General features: G+C 41.9%; 1 protein-coding gene across 1 annotated transcript in view; it reads left to right on the top strand.

Annotated features, from left to right (window-relative positions):
- LOC117443440 (lysophosphatidylcholine acyltransferase 1-like) overlaps positions 1-7675 on the top strand; it is a 78996-nt gene extending 71321 nt beyond the window's left edge. Inside the window, exons 10-14 of the mRNA XM_034079426.1 lie at positions 431-556; positions 1553-1706; positions 3492-3590; positions 3988-4129; positions 6728-7675. Of these exons, the coding sequence (XP_033935317.1) occupies positions 431-556; positions 1553-1706; positions 3492-3590; positions 3988-4129; positions 6728-6855 (649 nt within the window). The 3' untranslated portion in view covers positions 6856-7675. The remainder of the gene's footprint in view (positions 1-430; positions 557-1552; positions 1707-3491; positions 3591-3987; positions 4130-6727) is intronic.
- Positions 7676-20701: the final 13026 nt, after the last annotated feature.

The following is a 20701-nucleotide window of genomic DNA, read 5'->3' as shown; positions in this document are numbered from 1 at the left end:
TAAATAGTTATCACCGCAACAAACCTTATTTAATTTAGTCTTAATGTACATTATTTAATTGCATATTCTGTTCTTCTACATATCATATTAGTTCCTCACCACCTTCGAACAACGTTCACCTCTTCAAACTGGCTTTTAATGTGTGATTGTTGTTTTATTGCTCGAGTTGAATGGGACTTTTACTATAGTGACTTTTACTACCTCTGTAAAGCGACTTTGAGCACCTGTAAAAGCGCTTACAAAATAAATGTATTATTATAGTCTATTTACATGTATATAGACTTTTTGCACTATTTTTTATTTTGTATTTTATTATACACGTTGCATTGTTGGAGGAGCTCAGGTCAGAAGAATTTAATTGGCATTTCTACACTGTAGCTTTGTGCATATGATGATAAAACCTTTCAATCTTGCAACTTGATTCTGATAGGGCGCTGGAGCTGCCACTCATAGACCTGTCGTTTGATGACCGTGAGATCAGCCTGTCACACGGCCCGCTGAGTATCCATGACGACAGCAGCCTGCTCCAGTTCCACCAGCTGGTCTGCCGCCTGGGGTGAGTTTCAAAATAAAACAGAAGCAGAGAGACTGGTTTGTCCAGGTGGGAGTAAGCTGGGGATCGAAGCTTTGAAAGGGAAGAAACACTGACACCTAGTGGTGGCTGAGCAGAAGCACACACAGGGAAAACAGTCCAAGTTAGTCAACTCAACTAGTGAGTAAGAAAACCTCCTTTCCTCAAGTAGAAGTACAGATACTCGTGTTTAAACATACTCTGGTGAAAGTTCAGGTATTTGTGTTCAACATGTAAGAAGTAGAAAGTAAAGGTATTTGTGTTCAACATGTGAGAAGTAGAAAGTACAGGTATTTGGGTTCAACATGTAAGAAGTAGAAAGTACAGGTATTTGTATTCAACATGTAAGAAGTAGAAAGTACAGGTATTTGAGTTCAACATGTGAGAAGTAGAAAGTACAGGTATTTGTATTCAACATGTAAGAAGTAGAAAGTACAGGTATTTGTGTTCAACATGTGAGAAGTAGAAAGTACAGGTATTTGAGTTCAACATGTAAGAAGTAGAAAGTACAGGTATTTGAGTTCAACATGTAAGAAGTAGAAAGTACAGGTATTTGGGTTCAACATGTGAGAAGTAGAAAGTACAGGTATTTGAGTTCAACATGTGAGAAGTAGAAAGTACAGGTATTTGAGTTCAACATGGAAGAAGTAGAAAGTACAGGTATTTGAGTTCAACATGTGAGAAGTAGAAAGTACAGGTATTTGAGTTCAACATGTAAGAAGTAGAAAGTACAAGTATTTGGGTTCAACATGTAAGAAGTAGAAAGTACAGGTATTTGAGTTCAACATGTGAGAAGTAGAAAGTACAGGTATTTGAGTTCAACATGTAAGAAGTCAAAGTAAAAAGTAGTGGAGGAAAGTACCGATACCAACATTTACTTACGTACAGTAACGAGTATTTGTACTCTACTACTTCCCACCTCTGGTTGACAGTACTGCACTTATCTGTGATTTCTTCATGTCTCCTCTCGGCGTGTTCCAGGCTGAGAGCAGGGAGGACGGACTCGATGCTGCAGGATCAGGTTCAGAGAGCCAGAGATCTGCAGGGAGAGAGGGTCAATCTGCAGCAGGTCTCCACGTTCCTCAACCTGTCAATCACACACACACTCACAGAGGTCCACAGCCTCTTTGACCAGGTACACACACACACACACACACACACACACACACACACACACACACACACACACACACACACACACACACACACACACACACACACACACACACACACACACACACACACACACACACACACACACACACACACACACACACACACACACACACACACACACACACACACACACACACACACAGCCTCTTTGACCATGTACACACACACACACACCACACACACACACACACACACACACACACACACACACACACACACACACACACACACACACACACACACACACACACAGCCTCTTTGACCATACACACACACACACACACACACACACACACACACACACACACACACACACACACACACACACACACACAGATTAAGATGTTCTGTATCTTACACGTGAGGAGAAGACAGCCGTCACATGACCCTAAAAATAGCTCAGTCCGAAGAAGGCTGTCTTTAGAAACTACAAAGAGCTCAAGGGTTTGATGTCGGAGAACTCGGCTGGAAATGAAGGATCTGCAAAAACATGCAGTTTAAGAAATGGAAGATTTAAGAAACGCATTTCCTTTCGTCATGTGATCTAAAACTTCTAAATACTTCTTTAAAAACATGCACAGAGAACCACTACTTTAATATGTATTGAAATACTCAAAGGTCCCGCGTCACGGCCATTTCTACTGATCATAGTTCCATCGCTGAGTCGACTAGAATAGATTTAAATTGTATAGTGTGTGTATTCACTCTGTGTCCTACACGGCTTGTTGGAGCTCCCCCCCCCCCCCCCCCATTTTTTGTTTTGCGGTCCATAAAATATCTAATGTTAGTAACTATTAAAGAAAAAATGGGGACAATTCTGTTTGAATGTAGCTTGACCTTTGTAACTGCTGATGAAATAGGGCCTCGAACTAATTTTCTTAAATAAACTAACAAATTAATTAAACCAGTTCAAGACGCATTATTCTTATTCTTCTCATTCTTTATGAGCGCAGTAACGGTATCTAATTACTTATTTATTTAGTATCCCATAACTTAGTAACAGAGAGGGTGAAACTAAAGTAGAGACATGGCAGAAATCCTACAATGAAGCGGGACGGTGAAGTGTTCTCCGTGAGAGGGCGATCAAGAGAAGAGAACGAGCAAAGTATATTTAGGTGTTTTTGTTGTTGTAAATAACCGACGGTGTCAAGAGGAAGTAAAGTCCGCTGGTCTGTCCCCTATGCTCTAACTGCCATGAGAACAACTCAAAATCAATGTAAGCATATTTAAAAACGGGGACATTTCCGGGGACAGATTGACCCGAGGATTTGCCACCAAAGCCAGGCGGGCATTTGGTGTGATCACCATAGCCGTATGAGGCCGGAGGGCAGTCCTTTGCTTCCAGCTGTCAGATTGTAAACAAAGTCACGTGACTTGGGGCAGATGACAGCGCTGACAAGGTGTGCTTTACAGACTTCCTGCTTATAACCGCTCACCTCTATCTCCAGGGGATTGTGAAGTTGCTCAGACGGGTCTTCTCTGTGTTAGAGTTCTACTCGCTACAGGGTGCACTTTGAGGGTTTCTGACTCTGCAGACCGTGTACATGCAGAAGCTTCAGAACACACGGGGACGGGTCAGAACCAGAAGAGCACGACATGGGCCCTTTAAGGTTTTATGTGTAGCACTGATCTGACAATAGCTCATTAGCTCCCCCTTGTGGACATTTACCAGAAAGCGGCCAAACAGTTAAGAAATGTGAGTTTGGTTGAGTTTACATTATTTCACTACGATCCTTTTTTCCAGCGTGGAGACGGACTGATCGACATCCGACTCTTCGTCATCGCTCTGTCGACCGTCCATCGACCGTCACAGGCCATGGAGACGCTCAAACTGGCCTTTAAGGTGAGCACATGGACCGTTCAATCTACTTTAAGTATGTGTAATAGCAACGTACGTCTCTTTTTTTACTGTTTTGCAATAAGCTCACATACACAGTTTATTTTATGGTATTATTTATGTCCCTTCATTTTCATTAGGATTATTATATATTATGTTTTCCCTGCTTTCCTCTCACATAACAGTACTTTATATTGGACGGTCAATTTATAATAATAATAATAATACATTACATTTTTAAAGCGCTTTTCATGGTGCTCAACAAAATAATTATACATTTTCTTTGTCTTGGTTCATGTTTTTTTGTTTGACGTAATCAGTGAATATCTCGGACAACGAGTCAACGAATAAAAAGTAAATAAATAACCAGATTTATGTTCGATGCATCCGTGTTTCCGGGCAGATGTTTGAGAGCGAGGTCAACGGGTACGTCTTGGAGGAAGACCTCGCTGCCATTTTGGAGATAATGTTGGGAGTGAGAGAACTGGATCTCTCCGGTCTTTTTTCGGCGCTGAGCGGACCGGAAACCGCCAAAATCACATATGGTAAGACTTCATCTCATCTGGATTTGTTCCGTTCATGGTATGCACGACTTAACGGATAACAATTATTAACAGAACATGTCTCTGTGAACACACCGTACCCGAAAAGGAGCAGGGAGAAGAACGTAATCTGATATTACCTGCCGCCTTCTCCAAACAGACATCACAAATATTTATCTAATTTTTTTTCGCGGCCGACTTTCAACGATGAATTCAACCATGAACGATACGGAGGCTAAATAAAGTTCTCCAGAGTACTTTTTATTTTCATTAGAAAAAGGAGCCATCAGTAACAAGCAGACATTTTTATTACATGCTTTAGTTGAATACTTGATTCTGATTGGTCAATTCAGAACATGTGACACGTTGTAAATCCAGTAGAACAGGCCGCTGTCAAGGACTGTGATGACGACCGTTGCTAAGGAGGATCGAGAAAGAGAAAGGAAAGGAGGTTCAAATCAAAACAAATCTTAATGATGAAATGTTTCCACACAAATCACAATGTTTCGCAAATTATTTGGCCGCCCACAGGTTGGGAACCGCGGCTTTAGATCAGTCTTTAGCAGGGACGTGCACAGACATTTGCAGGGGCTATTGCTCTAAACTGGAAAAAGGGCTTCCCCCCCGAAAAAAAACATAAGACCTTTTGAAAATTGTAACTTGTTTTTTATGTAAAAGAAACCAAACGATTTTACATCAACTAAATTGAACAGTAATTCACATCTCATAACAAATAAATACGCTAAGGCGACTACTTGCATTCGGTGACTTGATTTTATAAATGTTTTCCGGTCCATATCTCATTAAAATATCTAATGTTAGGAACTATTAAAGACAAAATGGGGACAATTCTGTTCTAATGTAGTTTGACCATTGTAACTGCAGTGCAGACATACTGATACAATATGGCTTCTACCTAATTACCTTAAATAAACTCACTAATGAATGAAACCAGTTAATAGGTATTATTCTTATTCTTGTCATTCTTTATGAGCGCAGCCGGTAACGGTAAGGTATCTAATTACTTATTTATTTAGTATTCCATAACTTAGTAACAGTTAAACTAAAGTGGCAGAAATCCTACAATGAAGCGGGACATTGAACTGTTCTCCCGTGAGAGGGCGATCAAGAGAAGAGAGCGAGCGGCCCCAGCGAGTTTAGAGATGAGAAGACACAGAAAGACAGAAGCACAACAACAAGTATATTTAGGTGTTCTTTTGTAAATAACCGACGGCATCAAGAGGAAGTAAAGCCCCCTGGTTTGTCCCTTATACCCTGACCGCCATGAGACAACTCAAAATCAAGTTTCCAAAATCCGACACTGAGGTGGTCTTAACGCGCCGGCAGATGACAGCGCTGACAAAGCGTGTTTCCCGCAGCGAGACGCGACCATACTGATCGTGTTGATTCGGCCACAACAGAACAAAGAAAAATAAACTCTCGCTCTCTCCAGAGGGGCAGGTCAGCCAAGAAGGCCAAACGGGCCGTTGCCCGGGCAACAATAGCCCGTACCTGTGCACGTCCCTGGTCTTTAGATCAGTGGTTCTCAACCTGTGGTTCTGGAATCTGACATATAAAAAACATTAAATAAAAATGTATTCAACCAGAAGAAAACATTGAGACAAAATCTCATTTACCTGCTGACCTGGCCAAGAAGGCAGCAACGTTACACGTTCTTACACAGACATACAAAATACAGAAAACACAACTAAGTCAACAAAAGACGAAAGCAGTCACTACATTGGGACCGTAAGTAAGGTGCACTACTTGTTACTGCAAGAGCAGCTGGACGTAAGGACCTCGGGCAACTTCAATTTAAAACAGGCTGTAGGGACAAGTGCCGTCAGTTTGAGGCGTGACTGAATAACATTCATTAACAAATAAATCATACTTTCAAAATACTACAACGAATGAAAATAAGCTTGAGATAATTTAAACTGTGGTTTGAAAAAGTTCTAATAGGCTATTGTTGTCTTTAGATTTAGAATAACTTTTTTTTAGAGAAAAGAGAGAGAGAGAGAGGGAGAGGAGAGAGAGGGAGAGGGAGAGGAGAGAGAGAGGGAGGGAGGGAGAGAGGGAGGGAGAGAGAGGGAGGGAGGGAGGGAAGAGAGGGAGAGAAAGGGAGAGAGGGAGGTAAGGGAGGGGGGAGAGAGGGAGAGGAGGGAGAGGGAGAGAGAGAGAGAGGGAGAGAGAGAGAGAGAGAGAGAGAGATAAAAAGTTCATTCTGGGTAAAAAAACGTGTACATTTAATAGAAAGACATTTCACTCGGATTAAAAGTGGTAAATGTACACGAATATTCTCTGAGGTTTTAAAGCCATACTACGTGATAAGGGGCGGGACATCTCTAAGCAGGTTGACCAATCACACAACAGAGCTGGCCAGCTAACCAATCAGAGCAGACTGGGCTCTGGTTTCAGACAGAGGGTGAAAAGAGGTGCTTTTTAACAAAAACATATTGCCGTTAAAATGCCTCCTCTACTTTATCCATCATCCGGTCCCTTCTTTACGAAACAGAACTTCAGACGTGTTTATAACGTAGAAACCTGCCGCCCACTGACGGAAGTTATAACATTTCACACGTTTTGCTTCCTTTCCTCCAGCTGAACTAAATCACTTCATCGAGCAGCACCCACACTTCGTCCAGGATTACCTCGGTTTTGAAAACCATCCGCGCAAAAGCAGTCAAACGAAGAGCTGCAACGGACTCGACCGCAGCAAAGAAGACTGAAGGATGGACGATGGAAGACTTCAAAGGTCACCTCTCATGCAAAATCCACTCGTCTACATCAACATGTCTCCCCTCCTTATTTTCATCTAAAGTAACGGCACTTTGGAAACCGGGCTGGAACAGAGGGGATTATGGGTAATGCTGCAATGATCTGTTTGGTGTTCCAGCCAATCAGAGACAGGCTCTGGATATACCTGAGAGCTGGGATGTATCGATGAACAACAGTATAATAGGGCGAACCCCTTCCCTTCTTTATGTGAGGAAGCAAACGTGATGAAAGTTCTCTTTTTAACTTTGGGTTTCTGAATTCCCCCGTCTCTGGAGATATGCTATTTATTTGAAAATGTATTTTCTTATCTATGAAGTACAGCTATTTAAGAAATTAGGGGTTTATTTGAGATATCTCAGGCAAATGGACGCTGCCCTTTATTTCCTGCTGCTCTTCAGGTTTAACGAAACATAAAGGGATCGGGATATTTATCACCACGATGTGACAAACACAATCTGCCATCCACTGCCATAGACGTATACCCCGTAAAGAAGGGGTTTGAGGGGCCGTGAACTGACTCAACATATGTTTTCTATTTGCCAGCTACCTTTATAGAAAGTAATATAAAAGCGGACCAGTTTTTCTAAGAAAAACATTTAATAATGAGGATTGTTTAATATCTCTGGAGCTGTGAATCCATTGAACCAATGACGGATAGATATTACACACACGGTATCTTTGACTTCCGGGTTTTAATATCTATCTCTGATGGTTTGACTTATTTTGTACCTTTTTAAAAGCTGCAATGTTCATGTGAAATCTCTCAGAAACGGATCAATGCTTTTTAAAAATAAATATATAAATCACGTTTGTGTTGTTTTTACTTACTGCTTTTATCCACCTGCTGTCACACATTCACGTCAAGGTGGACGACCTCAAAATGAAATGAAGAATTTATATGAAGTTGGTACTAAAATGTCAAAAGAACCTCATATATATTTTTTATTATTTTTCACCTGTAGATCGCTTTTTTTTGGGTTTGTCCGTTTCCCTTTATGACTTTAGGTGATCATATGTCTTCAGACTGTTCCTCACTTCTTCTGCTGTCTTTATTATTCTCTCCGAGTCCGCTAGGAGGCGCTATGCTGTCACACATTCACTTCGAGATGGACTACCTCAAAAGAAAAGGAATAATTGATGACGTTGCACTAAAATGTCATAAAACCCTCATTATTGTATACACATTGTATTCAGCTGTGTTTCCCCTGGTCCCGTTTATGACTTGAAGTGATTATATGTCTTCAGACTGTTTCTCCCTGCTTCTGCTATCATTATTATGTTCTCCAGTCCACTCGGTGGCGCTATGCTGTCACACATTCACTTCAAGGTGGACTCGATATGAAGTTGGTGCTAAAATGTCTTAAAAACCTCATTGTTTATTTTTTCAGCTGATCGCTCTTTTGTGTTTTTTGTCTGTGTCCCTTTTACAACTTGAGGTGATCAAATGTCTTCATTACATTACATTTAGCTGACGCTTTTATCCAAAGCGACTTACAATAAGTGCATTCGACCAGGAAGACACAACCTTGAAGAAAACAGAATCATAAAGTACATCAGGTTTCATAGAGACAAGCATTTCAAGTGCTACTCAACTGGCTGTAGATAAGCCAGTCCTTTATTAGTGTATACGTGCTTTGTTAGTAATTCTATCGTCTTCAGACTGTTCTTCTTCTCTTGTCACTATGGTTCATTTCCTCCGAGGCCACGTGGGGGTGCTATCTCCATTAGCTTTCCTCACAGAGACACCATGCTCCGCTGCCGACCTGATGGACAGGAAAAGCATTACCTCATCCCTCGCTTTCATTCCTTCAGGTAAAAATAGACAGATTAAGCCCGGGCTTTGATGAGAGAAAGCTACAGAGAAGGTGTGGAAGCTGGGAGAGAGGGATAGAGATGGAGGAGAGAGAGACTAAATGGATCGTTCTGCTCCAAATCCAATTCCTAATAGCTGGAGGGAGGCTGGGTGGGAGGAGGGAGACTGTGAAAAGAAAGAGGAGAGGAAGGGGAGTGGAGATATCACGTCTAACAATTAAGACCAGCCTTCAGGGGCTGAAGAAGAAGCTTTGTTGAGAACATATAAATTGCTCATTGAGCAGCGGCTCTCTGCAGACTCTCAGATACTCCTGCCTCAAAGGAATCAGGAATAAAACCGAGCCTGAAGCGAATCTCGCAGCCTGGATCTGTTCAGTGTTTAGGGATCCATCTCCAGCCAAACAAACCCTGAAGTAAACACAAACCAGGATCTAATCCCAGCAGAGAAGTACAGACATCCTTTCCTCCAGTAGAAGTACTGACTAAACTTCTTTACTCAAGTCAAAGTAAAGAGGCTTTGAAGTGTACTTCAGTAAAAAAAAAAAAGTACCCATAGCTAGCAGCTGTTTTAAAGAGTACCTGACCTCCCTTTATATCAATAGAACAATAATGTCATTGTTAGCAGGGTGCGAACTGGAGGGGAGCAGGGGGAGCTATAGCTCCCCTAGTGGTGACATGAGCTCCCCTGGGAACAAGGTTTGTGAAATTTGGGGGGAGCTCTCTAAAATACTGATATGATGACCAAATAAATTCCATTTTGGGCATGTTTTTTTTTTCAAAGGTGTAAAATAAGTGAAATAAAATTATATTTAGAGTTTATGATTCATGAAAAAAGTGTCGCCTGCTTGCACGCTGCCCGCAGCTCCACCCACTACCCACTCACTCGTTTAGTTGGCACTGCATGTTTACCAGGCATTGTTGCTGCTGCTAACATGTCGACAAGAAAAAAACAACGTACTTTGGGCAATTTCTTTAAAAAGACGGCCAAACAACCTGATCAAGAAGACCAACCGAATGTAGCTGGTGACCGTGGTATAGTTCGCACACTGCTTGTTAGCTAATGAATGTTTCCATGGTGACCAACGGCAACATGACAACGTTTCCATTGGTCCCTCTTCTTTAGAGAAGACCAGGAAGTGATGGATACACGGATCCTGTTCCAACCAATAGGCACGCAGTGACTCTAAAGAATAATGACCACGCACCAACACACATTCAGACTAAAGGAACCAGCTGTTTGGGAAATGAGAGAAGTAGAAAGTACAGGTATTTGAGTTCAACATGTAAGAAGTAGAAAGTACAGGTATTTGAGTTCAACATGAGAGAAGTAGAAAGTACAGGTATTTGAGTTCAACATGAGAGAAGTAGAAAGTACAGGTATTTGAGTTCAACATGTAAGAAGTAGAAAGTACAGGTATTAGAGTTCAACATGAGAGAAGTAGAAAGTACAGGTATTTGAGTTCAACATGTAAGAAGTAGAAAGTACAGGTATTTGAGTTCAACATGAGAGAAGTAGAAAGTACAGGTATTTGAGTTCAACATGTAAGAAGTAGAAAGTACAGGTATTAGAGTTCAACATGTAAGAAGTAGAAAGTACAGGTATTTGAGTTCAACATGTAAGAAGTAGAAAGTACAGGTATTTGAGTTCAACATGAGAGAAGTAGAAAGTACAGGTATTTGAGTTCAACATGAGAGAAGTAGAAAGTACAGGTATTTGTGTTCAACATGTAAGAAGTAGAAAGTACAGGTATTTGAGTTCAACATGAGAGAAGTAGAAAGTACAGGTATTTGAGTTCAACATGAGAGAAGTAGAAAGTACAGGTATTTGAGTTCAACATGAGAGAAGTAGAAAGTACAGGTATTTGAGTTCAACATGTGAGAAGTAGAAAGTACAGGTATTTGAGTTCAACATGTAAGAAGTAGAAAGTACAGGTATTTGTGTTCAACATGTAAGAAGTAGAAAGTACAGGTATTTGTGTTCAACATGTAAGAAGTAGAAAGTACAGGTATTTGTGTTCAACATGTGAGAAGTAGAAAGTACAGGTATTTGAGTTCAACATGTAAGAAGTAGAAAGTACAGGTATTTGAGTTCAACATGTGAGAAGTAGAAAGTACAGGTATTTGAGTTCAACATGTGAGAAGTAGAAAGTACAGGTATTTGTGTTCAACATGTAAGAAGTAGAAAGTACAGGTATTTGAGTTCAACATGTGAGAAGTAGAAAGTACAGGTATTTGAGTTCAACATGTAAGAGGTAGAAAGTACAGGTATTTGAGTTCAACATGAGAGAAGTAGAAAGTACAGGTATTTGAGTTCAACATGAGAGAAGTAGAAAGTACAGGTATTTGAGTTCAACATGAGAGAAGTAGAAAGTACAGGTATTTGAGTTCAACATGTAAGAAGTAGAAAGTACAGGTATTTGAGTTCAACATGTGAGAAGTAGAAAGTACAGGTATTTGAGTTCAACATGTAAGAAGTAGAAAGTACAGGTATTTGAGTTCAACATGAGAGAAGTAGAAAGTACAGGTATTTGAGTTCAACATGAGAGAAGTAGAAAGTACAGGTATTTGAGTTCAACATGAGAGAAGTAGAAAGTACAGGTATTTGAGTTCAACATGTGAGAAGTAGAAAGTACAGGTATTTGAGTTCAACATGAGAGAAGTAGAAAGTACAGGTATTTGAGTTCAACATGTGAGAAGTAGAAAGTACAGGTATTTGAGTTCAACATGTAAGAAGTAGAAAGTACAGGTATTTGAGTTCAACATGTAAGAAGTAGAAAGTACAGGTATTTGGGTTCAACATGTAAGAAGTAGAAAGTACAGGTATTTGGGTTCAACATGTAAGAAGTAGAAAGTACAGGTATTTGAGTTCAACATGTAAGAAGTAGAAAGTACAGGTATTTGTGTTCAACATGTAAGAAGTAAAAGTAAAAAAGTCGTTAGGAAAATAAATAGTGGAGTAAAGTACTGATACCAGAAAAATGTACTTAAGTACAGTAACGAAGTATTTGTACTCCTCTACTTCCCACCTCTGAGTATAACCATGCTCAACACATGGGTTTGAAAACCCTCACATACAGAACGTATCGTAAGTAAGAGGCTGTTGAAAACGCGTGTTCGCTGAGTGCTTCACTTTGATGCTCCGCGGGTGGACCTATAGAATGCCGGGAACAGAGAATATGATGTCTTTTTTCTCTCCATGGCATTGAAACATGATTTTGATCAAGAAGCCTTTACCATAAAAGACTCTGTGCTGCACGGAGTCCATTAGCCATCGGGAGAAGCAGCGAGGAAACACTCGTGCTCAGAGATGGAGAGATGGGAAGAGATTGTGGCGGAAAGGTTCAAGGCGAGTACCAAGAAGATAAATCAGATCTGGGCCGATGCCATTGTCAGGTTGTCGAGCCTGTCAACGCCTCGCATGGCGTCTCTGTGGGAGGAACACCAGCAAGGACAGTTTCAGTGATGATACATGTTATGAATGGAGATGGAAACATTCGAGTGAGGGCGCTGAGAGAGCATCGCGTTCTTCATGTTTGCATCCATTTGCCTCAAGTCTTGAATCTAATGCATTCAAAACACGTCCTACCTTTAACGTCCTATTGTGTTCGTTCCCCCCTTACTTTGGCTTGACCCGTCCCGTCTTAAAGGTCCCCTGTTATACTGTTTCATCAATGTATTATAGAGATATATACAAACATTGGCGCTTTCACGACCGAGTGCTTTTCCCGGGAATAGTTCCGATAGTTCCTGGGATTTTGCGTTCACACCAAAAAGATCTGGAACTTTTGCGAACCTTTTCAGTCCCTGCTAGAGAGGTGGTACCTTGGAGAAAGAGGTTCCAATTTCTGATTGGCTGGGCGGATTGCAAACCACGCCCGTAAAACTCGGAAAAGTGAAGCCGCCATTTTATTTGCTCGTTTTAGCATTATTAGCATTAGCATTAGCCCAGCGCACCAACGGAGAGAGACTATGTTGTATGGCAACACAAAAGAAAACATGGGAGCCTTCCCAACTCCGGGGCTTCCGGCCGGGGACTCCGGGTGGCAGTATACGCCGTGAAGTGGTTTGCGGCCCGCCAGTAAACCCAAAGCAGAAGAAGAAGAAGTGACGTCAGCGGCTTCATTTGCGTAATCTTCCCTCAGGGACTTTTTCCGGTGAGAACGCGATTTTACAGGAAATAAAAGTTCCGGGAACTATTCCTGGGAAAAGTACTTGGTGTGAAAGCGCCTCATGTCTCTGAAGTGTTTGTCTGGAACACCAAACAGATCAGTGCAGCATTACCCATAATCCCCTCTGTTTCAGCCCTGTTTCCAAAGTGCTGATTCTCTGTCTGTGACTTTAGATGAAGATAAGGAGCCCCTTCCCACGCCCCTCTGAGAGAGACTTGGTTACAAAGAACTCAGTGGTGCTCTAGAGGAGATTCAGGTGATAAGGGGGGGGGGGGTTACCCATTCATTTCAGATGGCGGTCATTTTTGACCAGGAACACCATGGGTGACTAAACCACTGAAAATTCAATGAATGTGGTGATCAGCAATTGTATATGTTCAAATGCCTAGTGGAAGATATCATAAAGTGTGATGAAAGTAGTAAATCGAAGGAGATTAAAGGAGCCTCACATCCTAGAAGTAGAAAAAACCACTGAGATGAAAAACTAAATGAACTTTAGTTGTGTAATCCTTCCATCAATTACTTTTTGATGCAATACAGTCTACAAAACTCCCAACAATTGTAGTTTGACAAAAGGAACATTGAGCTTTAACGAGTTCCCTCACATTTCCTTCACGGAGGATCCAGAGTTAAGAAATTCCCCATTTGCTGTGATTTTAAAATACAGTGTGAGCTTTGGAGGGAAAAGCTAGTAGATCTGGAGTTAAGAGTTGTGCTTTTTATAGGCAAAGGTTTCAATATGCTAATTCGTTGTTTACATCATGACTGGTGCAGGAAATACACTTTAAAACATGACATTTTAAAGCATTTACTTATTAACCCGTAGCCACAGTAGATTTAAAAAAACGTAATTAAGACACCAATGCAAATCGCAACTGAAGATCCTGATCGTTGTTCTCGCGTCCAGGAGGAAGTTAAAAAGAGACAATGTCGTCTCGAAAAGGTTCAAATGGGTAATCTAATAAAATAACGTAAAATCAGGAACACAGCGCCGTGTTCGTGAGGGAGGGAAGAATATAGATGACGTAGATGACATTTACCAACACAGACTATATAGAAATATTTGTAAAAGTTGTTCATGCGTTATTAAGTGAATATGCCATTAAAACACCTACGCTTTTTGACTGTTTTTGCATTTCAGCATCACTAATTTAAGTTCTATGTTTTGCTTGTTAAGCAGTCTGTAACCCTACACACCTAACAAACAACTTTTCATGTCTTTTTGTATAAAGGTTTCATTTAGCCTAGCTTGGTAGCTTCAGCTAGCTCTGGAACTTCACGCTCGGTGGCAGCAGGTCCCCCCATTTCAGAGTCCATTTTAAGATGTTATTGTTTGTTTTTAAATCTCTTAATGGGCTGGCCCCAGAGTACATCTCCGACCTCTTGCAGGTGTACGCCCCCTCAAGGGCTTTGAGGTCGGCCGATCAGCTGCTGCTGGTAGTCCCAAAAACATAGAAAAAGACCAGGGGAGACCGAGCGTTCTCATCGGTAGCCCCCAGGCTCTGGAACGACCTGCCCCCTCATGTCAAATTGTCGCCCACTCTTGAAGCTTTTAAGTCCCGCCTAAAGACCCGCCTCTTTTCCCTCGCCTGCCAGTCAGTCTGAGCTGAGTCATACGGTCATGCCTTCACTGCCTGTCCACAGCCTTTATGTGCCTTGTATTTATTCTTATGTGTGCCTTTTATCTATTCGTGTAATATTATATTTTATTATAATGTTATGTTCATTGTGAAGCACTTTGGCAAACCCTCTGTTTTTAAACTGTGCTATATAAATAAAGTGGATTATTATTATAATTGTTTGTATTATTGTTTCACGCATTCGAAATAAATCAAATCAGAAACATCACTGAGTAGTTACATGCTTACGTTCAGAGTCAAACTGTTATTTCCTATTTGTATCGGTCGCTCTTTGCATCACGGAGTCTTGCATTCAGTTATTCATCAGGTCCCGTTGACTTCCCGTCGCCGTGAACGTCCCGCTTCTCTCTGGGTGTCGAACATTACGCCGGGTACGAACGTTTCCTCACCGCTGATTAGAAAGCGGACGCACGTCTAATTTATCATTTCCAGTTAGAGGCATCCTATTCCCAATCCACCGTGCCGAATGGACAGGTCGTCATTCTGCCTGCAGCGGCCTGTGTGTGTGTGTGTGTGTGTGTGTGTGTGTGTGTGTGTGTGTGTGTGTGTCCATCCTGCCTTCAGCATCAGTCCTTTTCACTGCCGCCATAATTACCAGTGTCTGAGGGTAACCAACAGTGGCGGATCTCATTACGCCGTGATATGGGTCCCGTCTGCACACACACACACACACACACACACACACACACACACACACACACACACACACACACACACACACACACACACACACACACACACACACACACACACACACCACACACACACACACACACACACACACACACACACACACACACACACACACACACACACACACACACACACACACACACACACACACACACACACACACACACACACACACACACACACACATTTACATATGAATGCATCCAGCTCTTCACACACACACAGCAGCAGGCACATCTATCCACCCCCACACACACACACACACACACACACACACACACACACACACACACACACACACACACACACACACACACACACACACACACACACACCACACACACACACACACACACACACACACACACACACACACACACACACACACACACACACACACACACACACACCGACAACATTTACATATAAAAGCTTTAATGTGCGACACACACGTTACATACCACACACACACACACACACACACACACACACACGCATGTAGACACTTCCTTCAGACGGGGATATGAACCCAATATAGAACGCGGAGATAAGCAGCGACTCTGGAAGCAGAACTAATATTATTTGCACGGCGTCGAGCGTTTATCTGCAAAGTGATGCTTCGGTGTCACTTTTGTTTAATAATGATGTGCCAATAGTAATGTGCCTGCCGGCTGGAAACCTATTACAGTTCAAAAGATTATCCAAATACAATCTAATTTGGAATATTGCATTCTGACAGCCTGTGACCGGAGGAGGTGGGATGGGAATGCCACTTTCTGTCCTTTCTAAAAATTCCAATTAACATTTTTAATGCTCAACAAACCAATGGCCGCCGCACACGCCGGGGTGAGAGAAACCTCCGGAAGGTTCAGACGGAGCTGAGCGGGGAATAACTTTCACACAATGCAAACTTTTCATTGGCCGAGTCCCGTCTGACTTTAAAATGACTTTGTGAAGAGATACATTTTAACCACCAGTGATATGAGAGCGGAAGCACCTGTGATAAGTCAAAGGGCGAATACGCAACATCAAATACCAATACTAATAGTTTAGTTAAATCCACCAGCTACCCTGCAGTCTACAAAGTGCTTCAGACTAGCTGCACCTCCACCAGCTACCCTGCAGTCTACAAAGTGCTTCAGACTAGCTGCACCTCCACCAGCTACCCTGCAGTCTACAAAGTACTTCAGACTAGCTGCACCTTCACCAGCTACCCTGCAGTCTACAAAGTACTTCAGACTAGCTGCTCCTTCACCAGCTACCCTGCAGTCTACAAAGTACTTCAGACTAGCTGCACCTTCACCAGCTACCCTGCAGTCTACAAAGTACTTCAGACTAGCTGCACCTTCACCAGCTACCCTGCAGTCTACAAAGTACTTCAGACTAGCTGCACCTCCACCAGCTACCCTGCAGTCTACAAAGTACTTCAGACTAGCTGCACCTTCACCAGCTTTGAGAACACTTTCATGATCAATCTTTATAAAACATATCATATATATTATTCTGAAATGGACCAATCTGCACAACGACTACTTTCACTGTCTTTCACTATATTTAGATGAGAATACTTTCTACTTTCACTTGAGGAACATTTTGAATGCAGGACTTTTACTGTAACAGAGTATTCCTACACTCTGGTACTTCTACTTGTATTTTTACTCAAGTAAAATATCTGAGTACTTCTTCTTTTACTCAAGTAAAAGATCTGAGTACTTCTACTTTCACTCAAGTACCAGATCTGAGTACTTCTACTTTTACTCAAGGACACAATCTGAGGACTTCTACTTTTACTCAAGTACAAGATCTGAGTACTTCTACTTTTACTCAAGGACACAATCTGAGGACTTCTACTTTTACTCAAGTACAAGATCTGAGTACTTCTACTTTTACTCAAGTACAAGATCTGAGTACTTCTACTTTTACTCAAGTACAAGATCTGAGTACTTCTACTTTCACTCGAGTACAAGATCTGAGTACTTCTACTTTTACTCAAGGACACAATCTGAGGACTTCTACTTTTACTCAAGTACAAGATCTGAGTACTTCTACTTTTACTCAAGTACAAGATCTGAGTACTTCTACTTTCACTCGAGTACAAGATCTGAGTACTTCTACTTTTACTCAAGTACCAGATCTGAGTACTTCTACTTTTACTAAAGTACAAGATCTGAGTACTTCTACTTTTACTCAAGAACAAGATCTGAGTACTTCTACTTTTACTCAAGGACAAGATCTGAGTACTTCTACTTTTACTCAAGTACAAGATCTGAGTACTTCTACTTTTACTCAAGTACACAATCTGAGTACTTCTACTTTTACTCAAGTACAAGATCTGAGTACTTCTACTTTTACTCAAGTACACAATCTGAATACTTCTATTTTTACTCAAGTACACAATCTGAGTACTTCTACTTTTACTCAAGAACAAGACCTGAGTACTTCTACCTTGAAAAGACACAGCAGTGGTACACCATGCTTCCTCCACCTGTCTGCCTGCAGCCTTACAAGTCGCTTCCTTATCGCCTTCCTCTCATAAATACTTAACTAAAGTAGATCAACACCGGACAGGAAGTAGTTAGAACGTTAGTTATTCAAATAGAAATGAAAGTCCACCTCTCTCATTGTTACACCTCATCAATATCTAATGCTGGAGGTATTTTGTGATGAAGAGTTTTAATGTACTTTTCTCGTACACTTCCCGTCCTCTCTCAGTGACTTCCTGCTCGCTAACGAAGGACCCTTGAGTGGCTGCTGGAATCATGGCGGGGGCATGTTCATATAATGGAAGAGTTTTACGGCTTCATTAGATTTCTGGAAAGTTTTTAAAGAATTCAACTTTAAATATTTTATGTTTAGTACCCTTACCTGTCTGTCTTCTTAATAGAACATCATGTATGGGTTAGAAGTCTTTCACATGTGTCCCCTCTTCTTCACGTCTCTTCTACATCAACATGTGTCCCCTCTTCTTCATGTCTCTTCTACATCAACATGTGTCCCCTCTTCTCCATGTCTCTTCTTCATCAACATGTGTCCCCTCTTCTTCATGTCTCTTCTACATCAACATGTGTCCCCTCTTCTTCATGTCTCTTCTACATCAACATGTGTCCCCTCTTCTTCATGTCTCTGCTATGTCAACATGTGTCCCCTCTTCTTCATGTCTCTTCTACATCAACATGTGTCCCCTCTTCTCCATGTCTCTTCTTCATCAACATGTGTCCCCTCTTCTCCATGTCTCTTCTACATCAACATGTGTCCCCTCTTCTTCATGTCTCTTCTACATCAACATGTGTCCCCTCTTCTTCATGTCTCTTCTACATCAACATGTGTCCCCTCTTCTCCATGTCTCTTCTACATCAACATGTGTCCCCTCTTCTTCATGTCTCTTCTACATCAACATGTGTCCCCTCTTCTTCATGTCTCTTCTACATCAACATGTGTCCCCTCTTCTCCATGTCTCTTCTACATCAACATGTGTCCCCTCTTCTCCATGTCTCTTCTTCATCAACATGTGTCCCCTCTTCTCCATGTCTCTTCTACATCAACATGTGTCCCCTCTTCTTCATGTCTCTTCTACATCAACAAGTGTCCCCTCTTCTTCATGTCTCTTCTACATCAACATGTGTCCCCTCTTCTTCACGTCTCTTCTACATCAACATGTGTCCCCTCTTCTCCATGTCTCTTCTACATCAACATGTGTCCCCTCTTCTCCATGTCTCTTCTACATCAACATGTGTCCCCTCTTCTTCACGTCTCTTCTACATCAACATGTGTCCCCTCTTCTTCACGTCTCTTCTACATCAACATGTGTCCCCTCTTCTTCACGTCTCTTCTACATCAACATGTGTCCCCTCTTCTTCACGTCTCTTCTACATCAACATGTGTCCCCTCTTCTTCACGTCTCTTCTACATCAACATGTGTCCCCTCTGTGGAAAGAGACTCTGAAAGTTTCAGGAACAAAGATTCTCTCTCTTTTTGTCCTGATCCATTTCTATAAAAACTGAGCTGATCTGATTTTGGCTGAAGAGCTGATCGCGTTCTCACCGGAACAAGTCCCTGGGGGTGGATTAGGCAAATGAAGCCGCTGACGTCACTTCTTCTTCTTCTGCTTTGGGTTTACTGGCAGGCCGCAAACCACTTCACGGCGTATAGAGAGGCGAAGTCCCTCCCTTTCCTCCATGGGACCTTATTTCTGAAAAACTATGTATTGAAGTCAATGGAGAGAGAAAGATTATCTTTCGAATCCCGTTTGAATTGTGCCACGAATTACACACATGATGTTTGTCAATCTTTAAAAATTATTTCCATGTAAAAAAAGTCACAGTTTGTCGTAAAACTGTTGAAATATAAGACTATGAAAAATATGCAACTAGAAAGACTACAAATCCCAGAGTCCCGGTCCCGCATGCTGGCTCTCAGGAACCGACTAACTCCCCTTGTGTATGTGCAGCTCTCAACGCGCCCAGACTTGGAGTGATTTCCACCTCTTTTAATACTTTCCGCCTCGTTCTGAAAGAAAGAAGTGAAATGTTCAACGTGACGGCCGTCTGGGTGTGTGGTGCATGATGGGAGATGTAGTTCATTGAGCGGTTTCACACAAAACAAAGCGTTACTTCACAGTTTTACAACACAGTTTAATTTTTTGACAAAATAATCTTTTGAATTGACAAACATCATGTGTGTAATTCGTGGCTCAATTCAAACGGGATCGAAAGATAATCTTTCTCTCTCCGTTGACTTCAATACATACTTTTTCCGAAATAAGGTCCCATGGAGGGAAGGGAGGGACTTCACCTCTCTATGGTGCCACGCCACCCGAAGTCCCCGGCCGGAAGTCCCCGGCGAGTAAATCGCCAGAAACGCTGACACCTCCTCATCTCCACCGCTCCCATGTTTTCTTTTGTGTTGCCATAAGTTAGTCTCTCCGTTGGTGCGCTGGGCTAATGCTAATGCTAATAATGCTAATGCGAGGGAATTAAAATGGCGGCTTCACAAAACCTTTTTGGAGTTTTACGGGGCGTGGTTTGCAATCCGCCCAGCCAATCAGACATAGGAACCGTTTTCTCCCACGAAAGTCCCTTCTCTCTGAAAGGGGTGAAAAGGTTCTGATGAACTAAGTTCTAGTTCCGGATTTTTTTGGTGTGAACCATAGACTGTATACAAATGGACGTAGGGTCCGTGACGTCACCCATAGGATTCTGCAGAGTTGCAGAGAAGCCCTTAGTGGGCGGAGTCGGCCACTAAGGGCTCGACTGTGACGTCAGAGTCTAATCCCGCCTGCTCCAAATAAGGGCAAAGAGGCGGAACTGAGGCGGGGCCTGCTGCCTCCGAACAGGAAGTAAACAGAGCTAGCTCAGGCTAAGAAGCTAAGCTAACATGAAATACATGCATAACAAGTTACTGCTAACAGTGTAGTTCAGTGGCGGCGCTAGAGGGTGGCTACTTGAGCTCAAGCCCCGGATGTTTTCTGAAAAGCCTTGGATGT

This window comes from Pseudochaenichthys georgianus, unplaced genomic scaffold (assembly GCF_902827115.2).
Source record: "Pseudochaenichthys georgianus unplaced genomic scaffold, fPseGeo1.2 scaffold_613_arrow_ctg1, whole genome shotgun sequence".
Classification (NCBI taxonomy): domain Eukaryota; kingdom Metazoa; phylum Chordata; class Actinopteri; order Perciformes; family Channichthyidae; genus Pseudochaenichthys; species Pseudochaenichthys georgianus.
Note: the sequence above shows the minus strand (reverse complement) of the source record. Positions and strands in the feature narration are given on the sequence as shown.